The 27,236-nt window shown below is 37.1% G+C and overlaps 1 protein-coding gene and 1 pseudogene across 1 annotated transcript; one reads left to right on the top strand and one right to left on the bottom strand.

Moving 5' to 3' along the window:
• The first annotated feature begins 798 nt into the window (after nt 1-798).
• LOC104097543 (putative late blight resistance protein homolog R1A-3) lies at nt 799-6,377 on the top strand (annotated as a pseudogene).
• Nucleotides 6,378-7,123: 746 nt separating this feature from the next.
• LOC104097544 (heme oxygenase 1, chloroplastic) lies at nt 7,124-10,361 on the bottom strand. Its single transcript, XM_009604126.4, has 4 exons — nt 9,636-10,361; nt 8,371-8,594; nt 7,457-7,564; nt 7,124-7,373 (listed from the first exon to the last, which is right to left on the bottom strand). The coding sequence occupies exons 1-4, from the start codon at nt 10,045-10,047 to the stop codon at nt 7,281-7,283; spliced, it is 837 nt and encodes a 278-aa protein (XP_009602421.1). The 5' UTR covers nt 10,048-10,361; the 3' UTR covers nt 7,124-7,280.
• Nucleotides 10,362-27,236: the final 16,875 nt, after the last annotated feature.

The raw sequence follows: 27,236 nt of genomic DNA, 5'->3' as shown, positions 1-27,236 counted from the left end.
TTGCTCCATATATTCATGTACGTCTTTATGCAATATATGACTCCATATTTTGATGCACTTCTTTATAATATATTATTTCGTAGAACAAAAATATGGTCATAGATACATGTAGTTTCAAATAAGGGAAACAACCTGAGCAAATTAAATAGTAAACTAAAATCAGCAAAAAGTATCCAAATAATATGGATTGAGATAAAGGATACAGAAAAAAGGAACAGGAGAACGAACCAATGATTTGGACGGCGGCGAATGCAAAAATAAGGTAATTGGGTGGAGTAAAATATAAAATAGAATTATAGAGAATAAGTAAGGACATAATTGGAAAGAAAAATAGAAAATAATCTCACCACACTGGTTGTTTCGTAGAATGAGGCTTTTCATTATTTCCGAACAATTAATTTAACAATACAATACAATACGACTAATTTTAAATAAACAATCAAAACAAATACTCCTTCTATTTCAATTTAGATGACACATTTTTCTTATTAGTCTGTTTTAAAATGAATGATATATTTCTACAATTAGATATAATACAACTTTAAACTCTTTATTTTATCCTTAATGAGAAAATTTTATATCCACACAAATGTCATTACCCCACAAAACTTTTACCTCTTAAGCTTTTAAGATCACAAGTTTCAAAAGTCCTTAAATTCCGTACCGAGTCGAAGTACCTCGTCTGAATTGAAACGGAAGGTGTATTATTTTGGGATAATAATAATACAATACTCCTTTTGCGAATAAAACAAATAAACGCTCTGACTTTTCCGGGTCAACTCTCATCGAACTTCTCATCAATTTTTTTAAGAAGACTAACTCTTTCTTTCTTTCGATATATTATGGAATTTACTCAGTAACTAGATTGCTTTTGTAGCTGGTTGCTACTTCAAAACCCTCCTGCATTGCCAATCTGCATTGAAAGGTTAGTTGTCCTTACTCGTCATTTGATTACTTTAGAGCTAAAGAACACTTGTGGCTGATCAAAGTTTTAGCACTATATACAGTACAAGTCTACATTTAGGATAGATACCAAACTTATTGAGAGTATTATGGCAATAATAACAAATCTAATAAGAATTTGGAATATGTTGGGAATGACGATTTTGACGAGCCTCTGGTACATATAATATTTTGCTGGTATTAGGTTTTTATGACTACGTGTCGTTCGATCATCTTACTATCTTGTTGTTATTTATGCTGCCTTTACATGGCTTCTCGTTGTTGCCCCTTCTTATTTTTCTTTTCACTAATGTGGTGCTTATACTTTCTTGAGTCGAGGGTCTATTGAAAACAATTTTTTTATCTCCACAAGGTAGGATGAAGTTCGCGTGAGTACATACTACCTTTCCTAGACCCCATTATGTGCGATTATACTGGGTATGTTGTTGTTTGTAGTCTGTTACATTCTAGTATAGTTTAAGAGGTTGTCTCACATAGTGGCGGATCTAAGATTTGTAAGTCGTGGGTGCCCCTTGGAGTGCGGCCTTTTTACGGACCCAACGTGAATGCAGGATGCTTTGTGCACTAGAGTGGTTGTTCATGTACTTTTAATGTATGGTTGCTACTAATCACAGAGGATGCTCAGTCAATTCAGTTGTATATAAATGTTAGTTCCCTAATAAAAATACAGTGCAATGGATAAATACAATACATCAGATTTCATATGTTAGTATGATTAAGTTTCAATCTTTACCTCAAATCTTGAACTGATCCTCTTATTAGACATTGGGTGCTCCCAAGTCCTCTTACATAAGTATAGGGTGCTCCCAAGTCACTATATTTGGCACTTTAGACTGCCTCTCCCCTTATTTTTCCGCCCTACGCCAGTACATTACATTTCTGCACATTGCACATTTAGTAAATTGGCGATAACTTTGTGTAGGGATGACCAATTGACGAACCGTTTTAACCCTTAGAAAGTAGAGTTTAAGGCCTAAAACTTCCTCTTAGAAGTTATGATCAAATTCTTTCTAAATTAAGAGTTAAACCATCCTGAAGTTGAGTCATGGCTAATTCATGCATATTCTGTTGTCATTTAGTTTATTTTCCAACTTTCTTTGTTTCCAAGCCTTCATTCATTACATTTCCACATCATTTTGACATGACAAGCTTCAAATTTCATCTAAGATTAGCTCGAGGAGGTCGGGATGTTACAATATAATTTGCACCAGAATCAAACAGTACAAATATACCAACATTGACGTCTTGCAACTTGCAGGTTTCAGGTCATAATTGGAATACAATAGATATGGCTTATGCTAGTGTTGCTTCTCTTATGAGAACGATGGAGTCGGTCTTGGCATCCAATTCGCCAATGCAATCTCTAGTTTGTGATCACAAAGAAGAATTTCTCGCTCTTCGTGAAAAAGTTAGCTTCTTGGAAGTATTACTCAAGAACTTTGAGAAAAACAACAATTCTGGGAAAATGACCGATTTGGAAGCACAGATAAAAGAAGCTGCAAATGCTGTTGAACACACAATTCAATTGCGACTAACAGAATTTTTAATGGCAAAGGATGAAATGCAGAAAGAAAAGGAAAATAAGAGGCTTTGTGATAGCCTAAAACAGGTAGCAAAGGAGATTGATCATCTCCCGAATGAGTCACCAAAGATTCAAAATGAAGGCAAAAAGGTATCAAAGGAAGCTTTGGTTCAAGACTCAAGTTCAGAAAAGCATACTCCAAATGTGGAGAACAATATGGTGGGACGTGATGATCAAAGGAAAAGGTTGCTTGTAGAACTGACACAACATGGTGGCTCGTCTGGTAGACTCAAAGTCGTCCCGATAGTGGGGATGGGGGGCATTGGTAAAACAACTTTGGCGAAAGAAGTTTACGATGATGCATCCACTCGACTTCACTTTGATGTTTGCGCGTGGGCTACTATATCTCAACAACATAATGTAAAGGAAATCTTGTTGAGCCTTCTGCGTCATACAAAGGGCGACAAATTTAACATGGACGATGAGGCAGAGCTAGCTGACATGCTACAAAAGAGTTTAAAGGGAAAGAGGTACTTAATTGTATTGGATGACATGTGGAAGAGTGAAGCATGGGATGACGTGAGACTATGCTTTCCAAGTGAAAACAATGGGAGTCGAATATTGTTGACGACCCGTAACATTGAAGTAGCTTGTTCTGCTGGTACAGAGAATCTTTCTTTGCAGATGGATCTCATGGGTCCAGTTGAGAGTTGGAAACTTTTCCAAAGTATCGCGTCTGCAAATGAAGCACTACCATCTGAATTTGAGACTATTGGGAAACAAATTGTAGACAAATGTCAGGGGTTACCGTTAACCATTGTCGTTGTTGCTGGGCTTTTGTCTAAATCTGAAAGGACAATAGAAGATTGGGAAAATGTTGCTGAAGATGTCAAGTCATTTGTCACAAATGATCCTGATAAACAATGTTTACATGTGCTTGGGTTGAGTTACAATCACTTGACCAGTGACCTAAAAGCATGCCTTCTGTATTTTGGAGTTTTTCCAGAAGACAGTGAGATTTCAGTGAAGAGATTGATGAGTTTATGGATTGCTGCGGGGTTTTTGAAGTTGGAAGAAGACTTGGAAGGGGAGGCTGACAAGTGTTTGCAAGATCTTATCGATAGATGTTTAGTTCTCGTCAGTAAGAAAAATTGGGATGAAACGAAAATTAGAACGTGTAAGGTTCATGATCTAATATACGAGCTGTGCTTGAGAGAAGCTCAAAGCCAAAACACTTTTGCCATGAATGACATTGTATATGATGGTACGGAAGCACAAAAAGCACATAGCGATGATATTGTGTTTGATGATCAATGTCATCATCTTACTAGGCATAAAATGCAGCCCTTTAAGCGATGGACTGATGGGGATGTTATCGACTATGGTTCTTATAGGGCCCTTCTTACCCCTGGACACCATCATCTAATAAGGCAAACAGATGATGATGACAACCATCTCCTGAAGCGAACTCATTCTATTCTCACTTTCTGTGATTATACTTACAACTTTACTCTCAAATCGGAGCTTGTTCATTTCAACTTACTCAGAGTCTTGGACTTAACTCCTATATCGTTTGATAGGTCATTCCCTCCGCATATACTATCTCTCATTTGGTTGAGGTACCTAGCAATGTCTGGGGTGTTTGCAATATCCCTCCAGAAATTTGCAGGTTATGGAATCTACAAACATTCACGACTGCTGGTTTGTATCAGTCAACATCTATGGTTTTTCCAGAGCAAATTTGGGAACTAATGCAATTAAGGCATCTCAAACTGCATAAATTTTATTTGTCAAATCCTCTAAGTGAATCTGTTGATGAGGTATTCTAACATCTATGGTACTTGAATTTTTCAAATGTACAAATTATCTCTGGCTTGTCTCCAAGTTGTTGCACAAAGGAGGTTATTTCAGGTATTCGAAATGTTAAAAAATTACGAATATGTGGTCATTCATGTGACTATAAAATATTTCAAGAATGTAGACTTGTTGACAATCTTGTCCATCTGCATCAACTTGAAACAATGAGTTTTAAATTATATGATCGGTGGTCTTTAGACAATGGGATTTCACCACTGACCATTCCAAGTGCAAAAACTTTTCCGCCAACGCTGAAAAAGTTAGAGTTGCGTCAAATTGAACTAAGGTGGGAGGACTTGGACATCATAGGTGAATTGCCTAAACTTGAGGTGCTGAGGCTGAGACTGAATGCTTGTAAAGGCGAAGAATGGTATCCAATTGTAGGGGGATTTACTAGTTTGAAGCTTTTGCTAATTGGCCAGAATGATCTCAAATACTGGAAAGCTACAAATGACAATTTTCCTGTCCTTGAGCGCCTCGTGATTATACATTGCAGAGTTTTGGAAGAGATACCCATTGAGTTTGCAGAAATCACCTCACTACAACTAATTGACTTGCGTGGTTGTAAGCTCAAACTCGAGGCTTCTGCTGTTCGAATTCAACAAGAACAAGATAACCTCGGAAACAAGCCAGTGGATGTTCACATCGTACAATCATATTCAGGTGAGTATAACATTATATTCCAGAATGAACTTCCAAAAATTGCTTATGACACTTAAATAACTATTTTTATTAGCCAAATCAATGTAATTAAAACTGTTATTTAGTTAGTAAAATTTTCAATGTAATGGTCTTGAATGCCCTCATTTTTAGTAGTTCTAGTGATGTTTTTGCCTTCTGAAGCATTGGAGCTTTCTGTGCATAAGGTGCTACCTCAATTTTTAGTGAGTTTCCATGTTTTTATTGAAGTAACTTTTGGGTATTACTATATATGTACATCATTTTTATAAGGGGTCAACGCGTGTATCTCCAAAAATTATTAGATGAACACACGTAATCCGAGTTAAATTCTGGTTTTAGAATGAACAGACTCTAAATCCGCATCTGGATACTTGTGAATTGTCAAACTACTACCCAGGGAGTAGAGAGACAATAGAACAGTAACAACAATAGAGGCCAGAAAGATAGTACCAGTGACCTAAGAATCAGAAAAATAAATGGAAAAAGCAATCGCCTTCTTCAACCATTAAAGAACCCTAATTCATATGTTGAACCATTTCATAAAAAAGTCCTCGCTCCAATTGATTTTTTGTGTCAATGTTTGAAGGTTCTGTGGATTCAAATGGAATCCTGGATGTGAGAAGATGCAATTGCGGACTGAATGCTTTACATTTGACTGCTTGGACTGACGCCAATGCTGGAAGGAGGTTCTACAAATGTCCAAGACCAAAAGTAAGTTGTGAATTTATTTTCGTTTTTGGTGGGCTTAATGGCATCCTTTTCATTTGCTCGGTTTAGGTACTGATTTATAGGTATTCTTTTAAGGAAGTGATGATTATTAGTGATTATTTAGTCGAAATGGCTGATTATATATCATTGAATATTTTGATTTTTTGTAGGTTAGTTCATGTGACTTTTGGGAATGGCATGACGAAGAGCACCCCCGAAGAGCAGTGATTGTGATCAAAGAGTTAAAAACTTCTTTGGGTGTTATTATGAATGAAAGGGACAAATTGAAGAAGAAAGCTGAAGAAATGGAGCTTGTTAATCATGTGGAGGTCGGAAAAATTAGTAATTTAGAGGAGAAAATGAAGAAGTTGAGAATTATCATTTTGATTTCATGGGCATTATTCGTTGGATTTCTTGTCGTTGGGTTGATGAAATGAAATCTTATTGTAGTTGTAATGGTGATTGTAGTTGCATATATAATTTTAGTTCAAGTTAGTTGCATATGTAATTTTAGTCTCAGTTAGTTGCATACTTACATATGTAACTATAGTTTTAAGTTTTGTGGTTCTCTTTTGCAAGAAGTATTTGCAACTATTTGTAATTCCTAATGGTTGTGTTGTTATGGCAAGTTGCTTATTTGTAGTTCCATTGATTGTGTAGTTCTAATGGTTGTGTTGTTAGCGCAAGTAAACTAGACAGAAAATGGACAGCCAAAGAAACTAAACAGATGGTTACAAAACTATTGATTTTCAAAACTGTAGATATTGCAAAATTTGACACAAAACTGGACCAAAATCAAACTGCAGATTTTTCCATTCATGTATAGGAAATTGCAGATTTCAAAACTTAACATACTATACACAGCAGATTTTCAAAAACTGAAATGGATAATTTACAAGTACGTTCGCTGCACACTTTTTATATATCTCTTTATATTATCAGCTGGATGATATCAGAGAGAAACAAGAAGTTAAGCAAAAGCATTCCCGCGCCGATGATCAGGCAAAATAAGCAAAGACGAATCTCTTTCTAGGGAATCTAAGGCTAAGGTTACGAAATAAAGGAAGTTCATCTTTACTGGGAGATGCATCCACGTTATGCACTACTAGGCAACACCCTTGGGTGCAATGGCTTCGGATTCTCTTTGGTGCAACTCACCTCTAGCTTTCTCCAGTAACTTACTGATAACGACACGTGTATTACTTATGGTAGGATTGTTTTTTCTAATCCCTCCAACCAAACGACCCCTAATAATAATTAATATAGAAGCAGTAGAACACAAAACCAGACTCAAGCACAAATCTGGTGTCTGTGTCCTCAACACAAAACCAACATCAAATACTGCAACTGGGTGGGCAGCCCCTTAAGTTAAGCAGCTGCAGCTTTGAGAGATGAATGACAACATAATACTTGAATAGAATCAAGTTATTGTACATAATAGACAGAATTTAAAATTCCAAAGCGAAAATGAACACGACTATTCACAGTAATTTGAGCTTTAGGCCATCCAATGTACAAGTTAACAAGTAAACAAACGCAAAGCCGTGTATCAAGACAATATTAATCGGAGGATTTCCCCTGAGAACTTGAATGACTTCTCCGTCTCTTCCAAACAATGATTCTTCTCCTCTCTAGTCCAGTTCTGAGCAAAGAATCGATGCATCACGTTAACCATCAATGAATAAGTTAGGTAAAAGAAAGATTAAAGTTACAAGTTAGGATTACTTCTGCAACTTTATTCAGCTTCTCTCTAACATTCTGCAGCAGCTGAGAAAGGTCACCGTCCCATTTGTAGAATTCCAGCTCTTTCTTATTGAGTATCTTTTCAGCCACCTAAAAACAAGAAGAGGCAAGATTGGGTGGACAATTAACCACCTTTCCCTTTCAACAACGCTACTCTAAAAATGAGAAGGGAAAGGGAAAAAAATGCAATAGATATTCTACCACCAAACTAAGTTTTAGGCGGGGGGAATTGGAAGACACCACTAGTCTAACAAAGTAATTTGTATAGAGAGCTTAAGATTACCTGTATTTTACATTTCTTCTAATCTCCTCGTTTATCATCTGCCTAGCATTTTTAAAACTGACTTTCTAATGAGAATATTCAAATTTTGTTTTTTACTGTACAACTTCCAGTCGCACATTGCTCAACCAGTAGTTGGTTTTGGGACTAAGAGATGATAAAGGCGGGAACTTATAATATTTCAATTATCCATCAAAGTTGAAGCACTAATGAGTACATGGAAATGAATGAAAGTAAGGTAAATAGAGAAAAATGTAATGCCGAAAATTTTAAGGCCTATGAACTAATTTGGTTGGGACTGAGGCACAGTAGTTGTTGTACAAACTAAATTGTCCACTCCCCCTCACATCCATGTTAAAAGGCAACTCAAGTGGAGAATAGAAAACAGAATATGAAGAGGGAAGTGGATATGAACCTATATACATGGGTGTAATGACAAACATAATGTGTTCTCCGCACAACGGTTGCCTAGGATACTCTTCAAATTATGACTTAAAAACAGCTAAATTTTTGCTCATTCGATATTTCTATGATAAAATTCTAGCTTGATATACCACAGTATCAGAAGGACAATGTGGAATACTACTAAAAACTTAAGAAAGAAGACTTTACTGACCTTTCTCCCTATCATGCGACCTCCAGCTGAATGCGCAAAGTATGTGTTGTAAAAGTGGCAAATAAATGCTTGAGGATCCTTTTCTGAAAGATCCTCTAAGTAACGAGCGTAGTTGAGACCAGGAGTTGATGGTTCTGGGATGGCATAACCTTGCTGCCTAAACCATTCCAAATCCTTTGCTAAGCTCTCTGACCTTTCTAATCCCGTGTTCCTGAACTCAGCATCTGCAGTCAAATGAAAGAGCAGTAAGATTCTATTTTTCTACCAAGTCATTCATTTATTAGCTTAGCACGTATATGTAGAGTGAGTTGTCGGTATAGTAAGGCACACTATCACTTCTCTGTGTATGCAAAAGCCATGTTTTTTTGGGTAAAACTCATCATGCAAAACAACTTCATGTTGTAGACTCCAGGTACTAGTGAAAGCATTAATTAATCTAAGCACAGAACTTCGTGTCGTGAACTCCAGCTACTACTGAAAGCATTAATTAATCTAAGCACAAATTTTCTAAGCCTAACGCTCAAACAAGAAAAGGAGGGGTGGTAGACCAGTCCCGGGGAACACGAACTAAGGCAGAAATGCTACCGATCGGGTACAACATCAGCATATTCAATGCTTCAGTCATATCTAAACTTCTATAACATCCGGAAGATGGATTCATGTTATCAATTTACTTATCTTTACACACTTCATGTTGCCATGTCATAAGACAAGTCCAAAAAAAAGAAAAAAAAAGGAGCATGTTCACAGATATCCAACAGCTAGAGAATGCCTTCATCTGTTTCTCAAGTTTTGACCACTCGTAGACTATGCTTGACTCTTCTTAGGAAACACCTCTGCTTAAGAGTTAAGATATATGGAGCACTCAGGACATATCTTAGACCAATATCATATAAAATAAATAAGTACTAGAAGTTCTTTATATTTTCTACTGACCTACAAATCTCTAAAAGGCTAAACAACTCCTAAAAACTCATAATACATAAAGTAAAAGTGCTAGCACGACTAAAACATATTCTCAACCAAACAAAACAATATATTAGAATTCTAATGGATGGACAGAAATTAAGCAAAACTCACACTCTAGAATGATACATTTCTATATTTAGAAACAATCTGACTTTAAACTTTCAATCTTATAATACAACTACACAAATATTTATGTCATTGTTTAAATCCACAAGTTTCAAAATTTATCTTTTTTAAACTTTGTGCATAGTCAAACACAGTCACATAAATTGGATGGAGAAGTTAAGAAAACTCACACTCAGGAAAAGGAGCCTTTTCCATAATCTTTTCCAAAGTATCATAAACCAATTTACTATCCACCAAAAACCTCAAGTACCCTTCAACACTAGGTTCCCATTTAGCCATAGGCTGACCTTCAGGTTCTTTTTCGCCTTCCTTAGACTGATCCCTAGTATGCAATTTCATAGCCACAAATCTCATCTCCTCAACAAACCCCTTAGCTTCACCAGGATACCTTTTATTGGATTTCTCAGCAGCAGTTGTAGCTGAAACCACAACCATTCTTGATTTTTTCAATGAAAGTTTTGAACTTTGAGTGAATCTTGAAAAGGGTATTGCATAAAACTGGTTTTGATGTGTTTTCAGTAGTGTAAATTGGGGTTTTTCATAAAGGGGTTGCGATTGAGATAAGGGTGTTATTGAAGCCATTTTTAAAGGAAGATTTCTTGAAAAGGGTATTTAGAAAAATTGTGTGAAAATGACAGGTTGAATGGATTGGAACAAGAAAAGAGTTATGATTGAAGAAAGAGAAGAAAAAAAATTGAATCTTTATTGTTTAATAATGGCTATGGAGTTTCTTGAAGCAAAAGGGTATAGATACAGAATTCTGTGTATCTATATGTTTTGTCTAGAAACTGAATATAAAAAGGAATTTTCTTTTGATGGAATTTATATTTTATGGGGAGAGTTTCAATGATGTATTGATGAGTGTGTTGTGAACTGTGTAAATGGCTAAGCTCTTCCTCCATGGATTGGTTTCTTTATTTTGAGGGAAAGATAAAGTTTTTTATTTGTTTTTTTTATGTAAATGAAAAATGGTCCCTCGTGTTTGGGTATAGGTTCATATTGGTCCTTTGATTATATGTCTGAGCAGTTTTGATTTTTTAAGTTTGTTAAAAGTAAGTATTTTTAGATTTTTGACAAATATATAATGAACTTTGATTGTTAGATTTACCAAAAATTATGAGAGAAAAAAGTCTTAACCAGCAACGCAAGAAAAGTTTCGTCAAATCCCAGAAACTATAATACCAAAAACTATACCAACCCTCGTGAAGATTTTTTGCCCTCTTGACCACTAAGTTATGCTTTTGGATTGTATCAAAAAGATTCAAAATATTATATATAAAAGTATAAACAAATTTTGCTTTATATGTATAGTATAATTTTTTGGTATTCCGCCTCCCTAAATACGCCCCTGCTAAAGATAAATAAAAATAGCAGTAAACTGCAACAGACTCCACAAATAGCATAAATATACCATAAATGGCATACACAACATCTTCAAATGTGAGTTCATGTTAAATTCTATTTTTTTTTAAAAAAAAATTGCTAAATCTAAATACCAGAGTTTATTAGATATTTTTGACGGAAACTGAATATGCTTACATTTGGCAAACTTAAAGGACCAAAACTTTTCAGTAATATGCTTAAGGGACCACTTTCAATCTACCGTAAAATATAAGGGACCATTTTTTGTTATATTCTCTCTTCTTGATTTCTTTTTTCATTGGGAAAAGCTTTCTTAACCGTAGAGAATTGGATGAATACAACGTCGTTTGATTTGGCCCTTTACGTTTTCTTGGTTATTTATCGTCTTGTTGTGAGTTTCTTCTTCTTCTTCTTCTTCTTATTATTATTACTATTATTATTATTGTATGGCGCTATTAATAAGTTTGATTTTAAAAAGCAAAAATTTTGTTATACGCATAAGCTGAGATGGAATTGCTAGTGGCATTAATAAATTTCCATAAAAAAAGAAAGAAAGAAAGAAGATTTACTTTTCATTTGTTAAAGGAAAATAATTAATTACGGTCCCCTTCGGAACGTTCCATAGAAAACGTATGAAAAAAACTTTACTTGCATAAATAATGAATAAATAAAATGGATCGTTAGTAGGTCTCAATAATATTTTACTCCTTTTCTATTATATCTTTATTATACAAAGTAAATCTGCATATTGTATTACATTTCTATCCTTGTTGGTATTCTTATAATTTCAGTGCCCTGGAATTAGTGGAGTTTTACCCAAAATTTAACTTGTAATTTACTTAACGTTAAAGTAAATCCAACTTTTAATATTCCAAGGTGACAGTTTGAAGAAATGGAAATTTGTCATTATTGCCATATTTTATATATCCATAGCAGTAAAGAATAAGATCTAATCTAGCTATTCATAATCAGATCTCGGATTTAAACTCTGAGAATGAAATTATTTTCTTTAGGGAGCGCTCTTCTTTTTAATGGGCCTTATGCAACGTGAATTCAAATTATTCAGGACCCTAATACGGGTACTGAACACTGATTGTAAAATCCAAAAAAAGCGTCTCTCGGATGTACAAGAGAAAATCTAAATATATGGAAACAAAAAGAAATTTTTTTACCTAGCTATACTAAATTGTAAAGTTATTTACCGCTAATACTACTCCTTGTTTATTCAAGTTTCATTATTTCATAAAATATATAGTCTTTAATAATTTCATATTTTCCTAGAGATGGTTGCTTGTGGCCCTAGATGCATGCCCATGTAACTATTTATAAGGTATGGTTGTGCTTCCTAAAATTAATAAATTGCATGAGTCGCTATGTACAAAATGTCGAAGAATTAAGTAATGAATACAATAATAATAGAATTTGAGATCAGATTTCTTTTCTATAAAGAAGAACAATAATAGAAACAATATTGATGAGGATAAGAGCAGTGGTAGTATGGGCAAAACAACAATTATTTTAATGTGACACTTTTTTCTATATATATATAACTATTGAGTATTCAAAATCTCACTCTATTAATTTAGATTTGACTTGCTAAAAAGTATAGTGTTCCTCATAGAAAGGTTGTACATTCCTTCGAATTTAAGACATCCAATTAAAAGTGAAAGAACCTCCTAATTTTGTGTAATGGCAAAAACGTATGTTTACATAAAATACCTAAAAGAGAATACATTAAGAGTAACGTGCAAAAACACCTAAAAGAATTTAGGATTTTGGTGTAACATGCATAGTAAAATAGTATTTTTGGATGTATTGCTGCTAATATAGTAACATAATACATTAATTAAAAGGATGAATAAGAAAGTAGCATTCAGTTATTATGCAATTATTCACTCGATTAGATTTCCATTAGACTAAGAGCTCGTGTAGCTTAGCTGATCAAAAGTAGCTGATAAGCATTAAGTGTTTAAAAATACTTTTAAGTGTTGAAGCTGATTTAATGAATAAGTAATTACGTGTTTTGATAAAAGTGTTGAAACTGATAATAAGTTGCTTAAGTGTTTGAAAAAAAGTGCTGATAAATATTTTTTTTCTATTGCAATATCTTAAATGCCCTTAAAGTAATAATAACGTAATTTTTACGAGATTTTAAATTAAAATTGATTTAAATATAACATAATTTATGTCTCATAATACTTTTAACAAAAAATAATTAGAGTTTTGATCCTTTGGAACAACTCGATGAATTTAGTAGATCGTTCTAGTTCCGCTTCTTGCTCTTCCAATTCAGAAAGACTTGTCGGAAATCGCGCCGCCGCATATGTAGAAAAAGAAGGAGCGGAGAAGGAAGAACTTGGAAACAGAGCTGGAGATGAGCGCTAGCCAGAACGAAATGGACGAGCGTCCCTTTCACCGGGACAAACAACCCATTTATGATCAGATTATTTTTATAAATATAAATTATTTTATGATAAGTTAAACAACAATCACAATATTTAATATAATAATTAATATTTTGACTAAAGTTTGTGATAAAACATACTTAAAAGTACATAAAATATTTGTACAAAATAAATATGCAATTAATGAAAGCTTGTGTTTTGTAATTAAATTAAAACATTCAACTATCATAAATATTCACAGCAATATAATCACGAGTTGCCATCATTAGCTAAAAAAAAAAAAGAGTTGCCATCAAAAGTTTGCTATGTAATAAACAATGCAAGCAAATATTTTAAATTAAAGAAGATGAACAAAGAGTGATTTATAAACGAGCAGCTTTCTCACTTGCTTTTGACATAGAAAAGCTTCAAAACTTGAATATATTTTCTTGATGATGGCGGTAGGGTTACTCAATTTGGAGAAAAGACGTGAAAAAGGTTAAATAATGACATTAAGAAGAGGGTTGAGATTAATATTATTTTAATAACCGTATTTCAGGAATTATGAAATAATATTAGGGATATATATGCTGAAATTTGATAAGTTGGGGTGACCAACTTATGGCTTATAACTTATTTTGGCTTATAAACACTTTTAATATTATCAAACGCGCAAATAAGTCAAAAATAACTTATAAGCTAATTTGACCAACTTATAAACTTAGTCAAACACCCTCTAAATACTGATCAGTATAACAATGAAAAGTTGCTGGTTGGATTCACTCATACACTATGATACTAGAAAATTAGTATTCTCTCCTTTCTATGACACTATCACTATTTAAGAAGTTACACATTTTTTTTCTTTACCTGTAATATTATAACGACCCGACTTGTTGTTATAAGAATTAATGCTCCGTTTAGTAACTTAAGGTCCCGAGCAATTTCGTAATATGTATTGTGATTTGCGTGTGCGGTCGAGTTTGATTTTTGGTTTCGGAATTTAATTGGAAGAACGATCCTTATTTTTGAAGTTTAAATGAAAAGAGTTGATCGGAATTTGACTTTTGAGCAAACGACTCCGGAATAGAATTTTGATGATGTCAATAGTTTTGTATGGTGATTTTGGACTTAGAAGTGTGTCCGGATATTTATTTGGTAGTCCGTAGTTAATTTTGGCTTGAAATGGCGAAAGTTGGAATTGGAAGGTTTGGAAGTTTGACCGGGAGTTGACTTTTTGATATCGGGGTCGGAATCCGATTCTAAAAATTTGAATAGGTCTGTTATGTCATTTATGACTTGTGTGCAAAATTTGAGGTCAATCGAACTTGATTTAATAGGTTTCAGCATCGAATATAGAAGTTGAAAATTCTTAAGTTTCATTAAGTTTGAATTCGGGTATGATTCGTGTTTTTAGCATTGTCTGATGTGATTTAAGGGTTCGACTAAATTCGTATGATGTTTTAGGACTTGTTGGTGTATTTGGTTGAGGTCCCGGGGGCCTCGGGTGTGTTTCGGGGTGAGTTTTGAACGACTTTGGGCATTTCGGTACTCTGATGATGTTTTGGGACAGTTGAAATGCGGAGGGCACATTTTGGAGTGCGGATGTGCGGCCGCAAACTCCCAAAGTGCGGAGGCAGTGGTAATTATGCGGACCGCATTTGAAATTGTGCTGTCCTCAGTTGAAATTGTGCGGTCCGCAGAATTTCTCTAGCGGCCGCAGAAAGGAGATTTTCAGGTTGGATGGTGCGACTTCGGAAGCTTATATCTTTTGATCTATAAGGAATTTCGAGATGATCTAAAAATAAAAGTTATATCCCTTTGAGTCTAGTTTCTTGAAAGGTAAACCAATCATCATTTGAACATTTGTACCGAAAGTTATGGTCAATTTACTGAAGCCTGGTAGTGCAATGGCTGCTGAAGTGCGACCGCACAATTTGGACTGCGGCCGCAGAGACCTTAAATGTGCGTACCGCACAAAAAAATACGCGGTCAACACTTTGGAAGTCAGATGTTGTACCATATAAACGATGTTTTCATCTCATTTTTTATTTTTGGACCAAGAAAGCTCGGTTTGTGACGATATTTCTTAGGTTTTTCAAGAAAATCATCGGGGTAAGTGATTCTAACTTGGATTTAGTTAATATACATGAATATATCATTGTTTTCATCATTATATTAGTATTTGGAGATGAAAATTTTGGAAAGAATTGTAGAAGTTTCATAAACGAATTTTAGGGATTTGAATGTCGATTTGGAGTCGGATTTGAGTGAAATTAGTATGGTTGGACTCGTAACGGAATGGGTGTTCGGATTTCGTAAAAATTTTACCGGGTTTCGAGATGCAGGCCCCGCGTTGACTTTTGGTTAACTTTTTAATGTGAATTTTTATGTCGATATTTTATTATCCGGAATTGTTTCCGATGAATTTTAATGAAGTTATATAATTTATTTGGCTAGATTTGAGTCGTCCGGAGGTTATTTCATGCAAGAAGGCTATTTTGGAATATCGGCATAACTTCAAAAAGGTAAGTATCTTGTCTAACCTTGAGTGGGGAAATTACCCCTTAGGCATTGAGTCTTATGTGAAAATTGTGTAATTGAAAACCATGTACGCGAGGTGACGAGTACGTACTTGGTTTATATGTACAAATTACATTGGTTGAAATTCATAGATGCCCTTATGTATTAAATTAAAAAATTATTGGAACTTAGTAAATCATTTGTTTATCATGCCTAAATCCTTGTTTGTGAAATTTGTTTTTATATGATAATTTGGTGTGATTGCCACTTTGATTTTTATGTGTGATGACCTAAAGTGTCATCTTTAAATTTAATAAGTAATTCTATATTCTAAGACCTCGAAAAGTACTATTTATCATTCCTCGACTTGCGTGCGCAGTCCGTAAAATTTTCCGAAAAAATTTTATGTGAAAAATGGATTAAAATGTGAAATAGAGCTTTAAAACTCAACTGAGTTGACTTTGGTCAATATTTTGAGTAAACGGACTCGAATCAATATTTTAACAGTTCTGGTAGGTCTGTATCGTGATTTGGGACTTGTACGTATACCCGGAATCAAATTCTGAGGTTCCTAACCCGAGATATAGAATTTTGATGATAAATTAAAAGTTTGAAAGCTTGATGATTTTAAGAATTGACCGATGCTTGGTCTTATTGACACCGGGTCCGTATTTTGGTTCCGGAGCCCGGTATAGGTCCACTATAATATTTATAACTTGTCTGCCGAATTTGGCGAGAAACGGAGTTGATTTGACGTGATTCAGGCGTCCGGTTGTGAAAATATAAGTTTTAAAGTTTTCTTGAAAAGTTCATTCGATTTGGGGTTCAATTCATAGTTCTAGGTGTTATTTTGGCTATTTGATCGCGCGAGCAAGTTCGTATGATATATTAGGACTTGTGTGCATGTTTGGTTTAGAGCCCCGAGGGTTCGAGTGAGTTTCGGATAGGCTACGGGATGATTTTGAACTTAGAAAATCTGGTTTTTGAGCTTCTGCTGTCACCTGGTGCATTGTGCTTCGCGATCGCGAAGAGGAAAATGTGAGTCGTGAGTTTTACCCTTCGCGTTCGTGAAGATAGGCACGCGATCGCGGAAGGCTAACCCCCAGTGCACTGCGAACGCGTGGGCAAAGCTGCGATCGCGTAGAAGAAATAAGGTAGAAGCTGAAGCACTGGATTTGTGCTACGCGATCACATAAGCCTGTACGCGATCGCGTAAGGTTGAGAAAATGTTCTCGGCGATCGCATGGCCATTTACGCGATCGCGTAGAGTTAATAAAATGGGCAGCCAAAATCTGCTTCGCGACCGCGAAGAGTAAATTGCACCTAGGCAGAAATTGTGCTACGCGATCGCGAACGGATTTCCGCGATCGCGATGAATAAAAATCTGAAAAATAGAATTTAAATTCTGGAAATGGGATTTCGACCCATTTTCAACCATTTCCAATTTTTGAGCTCGGGTAAGGCGATTCTTGGGCGATTTTCCTAGGAAAACATTAGGATAAGTGTTCCCTATCCTATATCGATTATATTTCATTATTCCATACTCATTTACATCATGAATCCGTGAATTTATGGGAGAAAAATCAGATTTTTATAAAATCTTCCAAAATCGAAAATTTAAGATTTGAAGGTCCATCTGACATCTGAATTGGATAATTTTTGTATGGTTGGACTCATCTCGGAATGGGTGTTCGAATTTCATAAGTTTTTCCTAGATTTGAGACGTGGGCCCCACTGTCGAATTTTAAAATAAATTTCGGATTTTTATCCAGAAAATTAGTAAATTCATATAGAATTAATTCTTACGATTCTCATTGAGTATATCGAATTGTTTGTGAATAGATTTGATGCTTTTGGAGACAAATTCAAAGGGAAAAGCTGTGGTCGAGTAATTGATTAAAAATTTGCAAAGCGAGGTAAGTGTCATGGTTAACCTTGACTTGAGGGAATAAAACCCTTAAATTATTTGTTATGTGAAATGCATGTGAACGACGTATAGGCGAGGTGACGAGTGTCTATACGTCGTCAAATTAATTGTTTGCATAATTATTTGAAAATCATAAATCATTTCATGAATTAATTGTTATAATAATTGTTTCTCATCTATTCTTTGTCAAATATTAATTCTTGAATTCCTGCAATAATTGTTACATGCTATTTGATTTATGTGTCTTAATTGTTATTTGACATTTAGCATACTAAATATTAACTGCCTATTTTCTCCACTATTTTTACAATTAATTGCTAATTGTCATTGTTTTTTCATAAATAAATTATAATTATTGTGTGCCCTGATGCTTAATAGTTTCTCATTGGACGTGGTAATTATTGGAGTAATTTTTATTACATTTATGAGTTGTTTAAAGTTATATTGGGGGAACGGGTTGCACGCCGCAACGTAAATGAAAGAGAGTGTGTGTGTGTGTGTGTGTATATATATATATATATATATATATATATATATATATTGGAAGATCGGGTTGCACGCCGCAACAGACTTATTAAAAAGCCTATATTGGGGGATCGGATTGCATGCCGCAACAGACTTATTAAAAAGTTCATATTGAGGGATCGGATTGCACGCCGCAACAGACTTATTTAAAAGTCTATATATACTTGATTAAAATAAATATATGGGAGGATTGATTGGAGGACATGTTGCGTGCTTGTGTCATTGATTTTGGGGGTTCATGGGACCAGTTTCTGCCACTCGCGGAGTTTTCATATAACAACAGTTATCAATCGAGTATTCAGATGGCTCCGTACGAGGCTTTGTATGGGAGGAGGTGTAGATCTCCAGTTGGATGGTTTGAGCCGGGTGAGGCTAGGCTCTTAGGTACAGACTTGGTCCAGGACGTATTAGATAAGGTGAAATTGATTCAGGAGCGGCTTCGCACGGCGTAGTCTAGGCAGAAGAGCTACGCGGATAGGAAGGTCCGTGATGTGTCTTTTATGGTTGGGGAGAAGGTTTTGCTGAAGGTATCACCCATGAAGGGTGTTATGAGGTTTGGGAAGAGGGGCAAGTTGAGCCCCCGGTTCATTGGGCCTTTTGAGGTGCTTCAAAGGATAGGAGAGGTGGCTTATAAGCTTGCCTTGCCACCCAGCTTGTCGAGTGTGCATCCAGTGTTTCATGTTTCCATGCTCCGGAAGTATATTGGAGATCCGTCCCATGTTTTGTATTTCAGCACGGTTCAGTTAGAGGGTGATATGACTTATGATGTGGAGCCGGTGGCTTTTTTGGATCGGCAGGTTCGAAGGTTGAGGTCAAAGGATATAGCTTCAGTGAAGGTGCAATGGAGAGGTCAGCCTGTGGAGGAGATGCGGAGCAGATATCCACGCCTATTCGAAACTCCAGGTATGTTTCTAGACCCGTTTGAGGACGAACGGATGTTTAAGAGGGGGAGGATGTAACGACCCGGCCGGTCGTTTCGAGAGTTATAACCCTGTTTTTCCCATTCCTACTTCTTTTTGTGTTATTCAGCTATATTATGTTATATCGGGTTAGTTGGTTCGAGTCCGGAAGGAGCTCGAGGTGAAATGAGACACTTAGTCTCGTAATTGAAAATTTTAAGTTAGAAAAATGGACCGGATATGGACCTATATGTAAACAACCTCGGATTTGAATTTTGATGATTCCAATAGCTCTGTATGGTGATTTTGGGCTTAGGAGTGTGTCCGAAATATTATTTGGAAGTCCGTAGAGGAATTAGGCTTGAAATGCCGAAAGTTTTATTTTTGAGAAGTTTGACCGGGGGGTTGACTTTTTGATATCGGGGTCAGAATCTGATTCTAAAAATTGGAATACCTCTGTTATGTCATTTAGGACTTGTGTGCAAAATTTGAGGTCAATCGGACGTGATTTGATAGGTTCCGGAGTTGTTTGTAGAAATTAGAAATTTCAAAGTTCATTAGGCTTGAATTGGGGTGTAATTCATGGTTTTAGCGTTGTTTGAGGTGATTTGAGGATTCTACTAAGTTCGTATGATGTTTTAGGACTTGTTGGTATATTTGGTTGAGGTCCCGAGGGCCTCGGGTGAGTTTCAGATGGTTAACGGATCAAAAATTGAACTAGAACAGCTACTGCAATTTCCTTCTGTTGGAAATTGCTTCTGCCCAGAATCGAGCCCAGATCGAGCTCAGGGTCGATGGCCACGATCGAAGCCCAGATCGAGCTCAAGGTCGAGGGCCACGATCGAGCCCAGGGTCGAGGGTCACGATCGAAGGCATGAACGAGCATAGGGTCGAGGGTCACGATCGAAGGCATGATCGAGCCTAGGGTCGAGGGTCACGATCGAAGGCATGATCGAGCCCAGGATCGAGGACCTCGATCGAAGGCCAAGATCGAGGCAGAACCGAGGATGTCTGGGCAGAATTATAAAAAGAGGGACTTCGTCCCATTTGCCATTTTTGACAAATTTGAACTTAGGGAGAGGCGATTTTTGATATATTTTCAAGGAAAACTTGAGGTAAGTCCCTTGTAATCATTTCTACTCCATAATAGGGAATTATCATCGAGTAATCCGACTAGATTTCATGATTTTGAGGTGTAAATCAAAGATTGAAACTTAGAAATTTGGAAATTTGATTTGTATATTTGAGGGTCGAGTTGAGGTCGGATTTTGGTAAAATTGGTATGGGTAGACTCATGGTTGAATGGGCTTTCGGATTTTGTAACTTTTGTCGGGTTCCGAGATGTGGGCCCCACAGGCGATTTTTGAGCCAATTTCGGGTTTTGGTCTAATTTTGAAGCTTTTCTTGTGGAATTCATTCCATTAGCGTATATTGATGGTGTTATACTGATTGTGAATAGATTTGGAGCATTTGGAGGCCGAGTCCAGAGGCAAGAGCATTGCGGGGTAGAGATTTGACCGGTTTGAGGTAAGTAACGATTGTAAATCTAGTCCTGAGGGTATGAAACCTCGGATTTTGTATCATTCTACTATTTTTAGTGACGCACATGCTAGGTGACGGGCGTGTGGGCGTGCACTGTTGGGGATTTGTGACTTAGTCCGCCCTGTAGCAACTGTAAAGTTGCATACTTTGTTGAAACCATTGATACTTATATGATTTAGAAAGATTTTATGTAAATTGGGCTGAATGCCATGTTTGGGCCTTGCGCCAATGCTATTTGGACCCTTAGGGGATGTTTCTTACCATCCTCTCATTATTTTCGATTGAAAATCTATACTCAGTCATGGTTATACTTGTTTACCGCATAACTCCGTTTTATGACTCTATTTTGATGCATATAAATGTTTTGGGCCGAATGCCCTGTTTTACTGAAATGCCCGAGTGGCTTGATTTATGAGGATGAGTGTGGATCGGGGCTGCCCGCCTGCAGCATACTTATGACTGAGTGAGGCTGAGGGCCTGATTTTTGAGGATGAGTGTGGATCGGGGCTGCCCGCCTGCAACATACTTTATTATTATCGCACGTGAGTTGTCCGTGCAGATTATAGAGCTTGGGCTGAAGGAGCCCCTCCGGAGTCTGTACACACCCCCAGTGAGCGCAGGTACCTACTGAGTGCGAGTGCCGAGTGCCGAGTGCTGAGTGACTGGGAGGCATGAGTGACTGTGAGGTATGCCCGAGTGGCAAGAGTGATTGTGAGGTATGCCCGAGTGGCAAGAGTGACTGTGAGGTTTTCCCGAGGGGTTGTATATGAGTGATGTTTTGCCCGAGAGGCTGTTTATGATTTCATCATTTTGCTCACCTTTGCATTGAGCCTTTGTTTGAAAAACTGTTGGAAAAATATCTTTAAATGATTTTTACTGGAACTGGGTTTAAACGAGATGTTTGATTCAAATCCTGATTTTTTAAAAGCATGTGGTATTTTACTGAGATTTCCTGATATGAACGTTATATGCCTTATTGCTCGTCACTACTGCTCAGTCTTTATTTATTGTTGTTACTTACTGAGTTGGCATACTCACGTTACTCCCTGCAACTTGTGTGCAGATCCAGGTGTGGCTGGACACGGTAGCGGTTATTGAGGATTCTGGTTGCAGATTTTCTTGGAGATAGCAAGGTAGCTGTTTGGCGATCGCAGCCCCTGCTCTTCTCCCTCTTGTCTTCCTCTAGTTGTATTTAGCTATCTTCCTGGCTGAGTTAGCCTTGACATTATTAGACAGATCGTAGTAAATGCTCATGACTAGTGACACCCCGATGTCGGGCTTTTCTTTTCCGCATTTCTGTTTTCTTTGATTTGAACTCTTTAAATGGAGGTTTTTATGTTAGATAACCTTGAAATTATCTTTGAAATGAAAATATCATTTTTTTTTGGAAATGAGTCGGCTTGCCTAGTTCCACGATAGGCGCCATCACGACAGGGGGTTAGTTTTGGGTCGCGACAGAGAGGCTACAGAACTGTTAGGAAATTTCCACTCTTTTCATTCCTGTCGTGCGAAATTTATTGAATTTGAAATTTGAGCCTTTATATCTCTATTCTCTCACAGATGGTGAGGACATGTGCTACCAGGTTAGCTAAGCAGGCATCCGCACATATTGCTAGGTGTTACACCCCATATTTTCGTACTTAAAAATACACCATAAGTAAATTGATGAAAGCTCGAAAATGAGATATTACATCCCGCATTTTCGTACGTTAAAATTTCGTCGTAAGTTAATCGACGTAAGTTCGGGAATGGGATTATTTTGAGATTATAAGCATTATGCTATTTCAAACAAGTGACGAGTAAATTCGTGAAGGTGAGAGGGTAAGCAAATCGAAGAAAATAAATTTCGTCAAAGTTTGACATTTTGGATAAAATACGACCCGAGCTAAAATACTCGGTATTTATGGACTAGTACCATACAAGGTACCACATGGCCATGATAGTAAGGTGTATAAGGTATGTTAAAAGTGAGTAGTATTTTAAGTAAGTGGAGATAATTCTTAGTTATGTGGGTAATTTATTAATTATTGGGTAATGGAATATTACCTAGTTAATTAATAATTAGTGGGGGATTAATTAAAGTCTTTGGGTAAAGACTAAGGTCTTTGGATGATTTCAAAGTGTAAAAAACGTGACAGCCAAGAGAGCCAAGGATTTTGACTCATTAAATCCATTTATAGGTGGCACATATTGTAACGACCCGACCGGTCGTTTTGAGAATTTAAGTCTTGTTCGGCAGCATAAGGCCCTGAGCAGCTTCATATTATGTGTATTGACTTGCGTGCGTGGTTGAATTCAGTTACCGGTTGATTCAGAGTGATTTGGGACACTTAGTCCCTAAAATGGAAGCTTAAGTCTTAGGATTTTTGACCGTAGTCGGAACTATGTGAAGACGACTCCGGAATGGAGTTCCGTCAGTTCCATTAGCTCCGTTGGGTGATTTTGGACTTAGGGGCGTGTCCGGACTATAAATCCGAGGTCTATAGCAGATTTAAGCTTGAAATGGCGAAAGTTAAATTTTTAGAGATTTGGACCGGAAGTGGACTTTTTGATATCGGGGTCGGAATGCGATTCCGAGAGTTCAAACAGCTCCGTTATGTTATTTGGGACTTGCCTGCAAAATTTAAAGTCATTCCGGGTTGATTTGATAGGTTTCGGCACGAGTTTTAGAAGTTGAAAGATTTGAAATTTATAAGTTTGATTCATGGTGCGATTTGTGGTTTCGACATTGTTTGATGTGACTTTAAGGCTCGACTAAGTTCGTATGGTGTATTAGGATTGGTTGGTATGTTTGGTTGAGGTCCCGGGGGCCTCGGGTGAGTTTTGGGTGCTTAACGGATTAAAAGTTTGATTTGTGTTACTGCTAAGTCTTCAGGCTTCTGGTATTTTTGCACCTGTGAAGAAGAGACCGCAAGTATGAGAGCGCACGTGCGGAGAGGCAAGCGCAGAAGCGGAAAAATGGAGGAGTGCCAGGGGTCACAGGTGCGAGGAAAATTTTGCATCTGCGGGCAAGATTAAGGCGCAGGTGCGAGAAGAGCTGGACTTGACAGTCTCCGCATGTACGGAGAAATTGTACGCATCAGCGGCTCCGCAGAAGAGGATTTTTAGCGCGCAGAAGCGAGAGGAAGCGCAGGTGTGGTTGGACATGCGCACCTGCGGTCGCGCAGATGCGGCTAATCATGCGCAGGTGAGGTCACGCCTGGGCAAAAAAGAGAAATCCGAGGGTTTGGTTTCATTCTTCGTTTTTGGACTTGAGAGCTCGGAATTTGGCGATTTTTCGAGGGATTTTCAGAGGAAACTTTGGGGTAATGATTCCTAACTCGTTTTTGGTTGTATTCCATTAATCTATAGTTGTTTTCTCCATTTAGTTTCGGATTTTTGGGGTTGAAATTGGGAAAAATTGGAAGAACTTCTTTAATGAAGATTTCGAGTTTTGAAAGAGGATTTGTGGTCGGATTTGAGTAATTTTTATATGGTTGGACTCGTGAGTGAATGGGTGTTCATATTTTGTGATTTTACCCGATTCTGAGAAGTGGGCCCCACCGGCGATGTGGAGTTAATTTTGGAATTTTCTTTAAAATGTTAATTTCGTTAATTAGATGAGTCTATTATTGTTGTATTTATGATATGTAATTTCTTTTGGCTAGATTTGGGCCATCCAGAGCCGGATATTCGTGGAAAGGGCATTCTTACAGATTTATTGAGCTTGACTCGAAGTAAGTATCTTACCTAACCTTGTGTGGGGGAATTACCCCTTAGGATTTGAGTTATCTATGTTGATTGTAGTCTGTGTACGCGAGGTGACGAGTGCGTGCTCGGACCTATTTGTGGAAAGTTGGCCTTTTAGGGTTCTTATGTCCTTATATTCACTATGTATGATGTTGTTTTTGATCTTTTTGAATTCCTATTTGCTAGTTTCACCTCTACATGCTTTGACTAGAGATAATTGCTTTAGGATTCACTCTTAGTGTCTATTTGACCCTTATTCGACTTAACCAAATATTTTACCCCTTCTATCGTGGTGCTATATATCTTTTTTCATAACTGCTTATCTTTAATTGAAATCATTATCTTCTCACCCTACAATTTGTTTTAGTCTTAATCGGAGTTATGGTTATCTTCTGCTGCTTATCCTTATTTGAATTGTTGAATTTTCCTCGTAATTGCTCAACCTCAAAAGGAATTTAGATAACCTATATCTTAGTTGACTTGCCATTATTTGGAACTATTTTACTCGTGTTGGCTTCTTATTGTTGACTTGAATATTGTGGAATCATTGCTACATTTTTATTTTGTTTTTCCCTTGTTAAGTTGTTCTCCTTGTGCCTAACATTATTTACTGTGGTCATTTCTTGTGAATGAGTTATACCGTTCTTGTGATTTAAATTCTTGAGTTGATTTGCTCGCCGTACTTTGCATTTCTGTCATTGTTGCTTTTGTACTCGTTGTGGTGATTTACGAGGTTTCTGTTGTGTTATAGTTGTTATCTCTGTTGTTTGCGCTGCATATTTAAATTGGGACTACGGAAGTATTCCGGGAGATCCCCTAGCACTGCATATTTAAATTGGGATTACGGAAGTATTCTGGGAGATCCCCCAGCACTACATATTTAAATTGGGACTACGGACGTATTTCGGGAGATCCCCATATCTTGCATATTTACTTTGGGACTACGGACGTATTCCGGGAGATCCCCCTGCACTGCATATTTAAATTGGGACTACAGACGTATTTCGGGAGATCCCCCAACACTGCATATTTAAATTGGGACTACGGACGTATTCCGGGAGATATCCCTGTCTTGCATATTTACTTTGGGACTACGGACGTATTCCGGGAGATCCCCCAGCACTGCATATTTATTTTGAGATTACGGGACGGTATCCCGGTAGATTCCCCACTGTGGTTATATCTGTGTTCGGGGCTGCAAATTTTCCATGCTCAGGTGTCACAGGGTGACTTATACTCGAAGGATATGATTTGAAAAGTTTATATTTGAAAAGTATTTATCTTGAAAGAACTATGTTTGAAGGCTAATTATTTGAAAAGTTTATATTTAAAAAGTATTTATCTCGAAGGAACTATATTTGAAGATATTTATTTGAAAGGGTTATACTTAAAAAGTATTTATCTTGAAAGAACTATGTTTGAAGGCTAATTATTTGAAAAGTTTATGTTTGAAAGGTTTTATCTTAAAAGAACTATGTTTGAAGGAAGTATATTTCAAAAATAATTTCTTATTGGAAAGGATTATATTCTAAAGACCTCAATTTAAAATAAAAAAAACTTACGGGTGAAAGTTTACACTTAAAGGATTTTGACTAATTTATTGGGGTTGTTGGCTGAGACCTGATGTGAAAACTATTGCAGCTGCTGTGTTACTACTTGCCTTTACTGTATTGTGATTTCTGGATTTGGGTTGTGTTTTCGTTCATTCTTCTGTGTCTTATTCTGGTGTTTCGCTGTTACTTGCTGTTTTTCCTTCCTTATTGCAGTTGCTATGTCGTTAGCCATATCTCGGGGTCCTTAGATAGATTTCATGTTCTGTCATCCCTATACTTATACTTGTTTAGTTTATTAGACCAGTGGGTGTCTTGACTAGTCCTCGTCACTACTTCACCGAGGTTAGTCTTGATACTTACTGGGCACCGCTGTGGTGTGCTCATGCTACTCTTTTGCACATTTTTTTGGGCAGATCCAGGTACTTGTTCGTTAGCTATATGTGTGGACTGTTACTGTGGAGACTCAAGGTAAACTTGCTGCTGCGTTCGCAGGCTTCAGAGTCACCTTTAACTTTTCGTTTTGCACTATTTATTCTTATTTCTAGATAGTTGTATTTAGAAGTTTTCTAGCAAACACTCGGTAGAGCTTATGACTTGTACTACCGGTTTTTGAGAGTTTTAAGAGATTCTATTTAAACAATGTTGTTTTAATTATTGTTAAGCTTACCTAGTCCCTAAGACTAGGTGCCATCACGATACCCAGACGGAGGGAAAATTGGGTCGTGACAAGTTGGTATCAGACCTCTAGGTTCATAGGTGCTACGAGTCATAAGCGAGTTTGGTAGAGTCTTGCGGATTGGTACGGAGACGTCTGTACTTATCTTCAAGAGGCTACAAAACTTTTAGGACAATCTCACTTCTTTCATTCCTATCGTGCCAGCTTATTGATCTCGGAGTTTGAACTTCTATCATTCCATTCTCTCACAGATGGTGAGAACACGAGCTACATGTATAGACGACGCTGCTCCTGGAGCAAGTATCGCTAGAGGAAGAGGCAAAGGCCGACGAGGAGTAAGTGTCGCAGTCAAAGCACCTACCAGAACAGCAGTTGAGGAGCCGCCATTAGTTCTAATTGGGGAGCAGGTACCGGAGGTGCCTGTTGTTACCCCCGGACTTCAGGAGACCTTAGTACAATTCCTGAGCATGTTTGGTACATTGGCTCGGGCGGGGTTGATTCCGGTTGTACCAACTACTTCACCAACCGGGGGAGGAACCCAGACTCCTGCCGCCCACACCCCAGAGCAGCGAGTTCATATTGGTCAGGCTCCAGGTATCATGGCGACACAGCCTGTGGTCCCAGTTCAGCCCGTGGTCAGGGCAGTAGCAT

The sequence above is a fragment of the Nicotiana tomentosiformis genome, chromosome 6 (genome assembly GCF_000390325.3).
Source record: "Nicotiana tomentosiformis chromosome 6, ASM39032v3, whole genome shotgun sequence".
Lineage (NCBI taxonomy): Eukaryota > Viridiplantae > Streptophyta > Magnoliopsida > Solanales > Solanaceae > Nicotiana > Nicotiana tomentosiformis.
This window is presented reverse-complemented; position numbering and strand designations above follow the sequence as displayed.

Bases quoted from the DNA above. Each gene is read 5' to 3' on its own strand.
- LOC104097544 (XM_009604126.4), bottom strand. From the start codon at position 10,047: ATGGCTTCAATAACACCCTTATCTCAATCGCAACCCCTTTATGAAAAA. The intron at 8,595-9,635 runs GTGAGTTTTCTT...ATTTGACTGCAG, and splicing joins AAAGGCTCCTTTTCCTGAGT to ATGCTGAGTTCAGGAACACG. The intron at 7,565-8,370 runs GTCAGTAAAGTC...TCTTGTTTTTAG, and splicing joins GTCGCATGATAGGGAGAAAG to GTGGCTGAAAAGATACTCAA.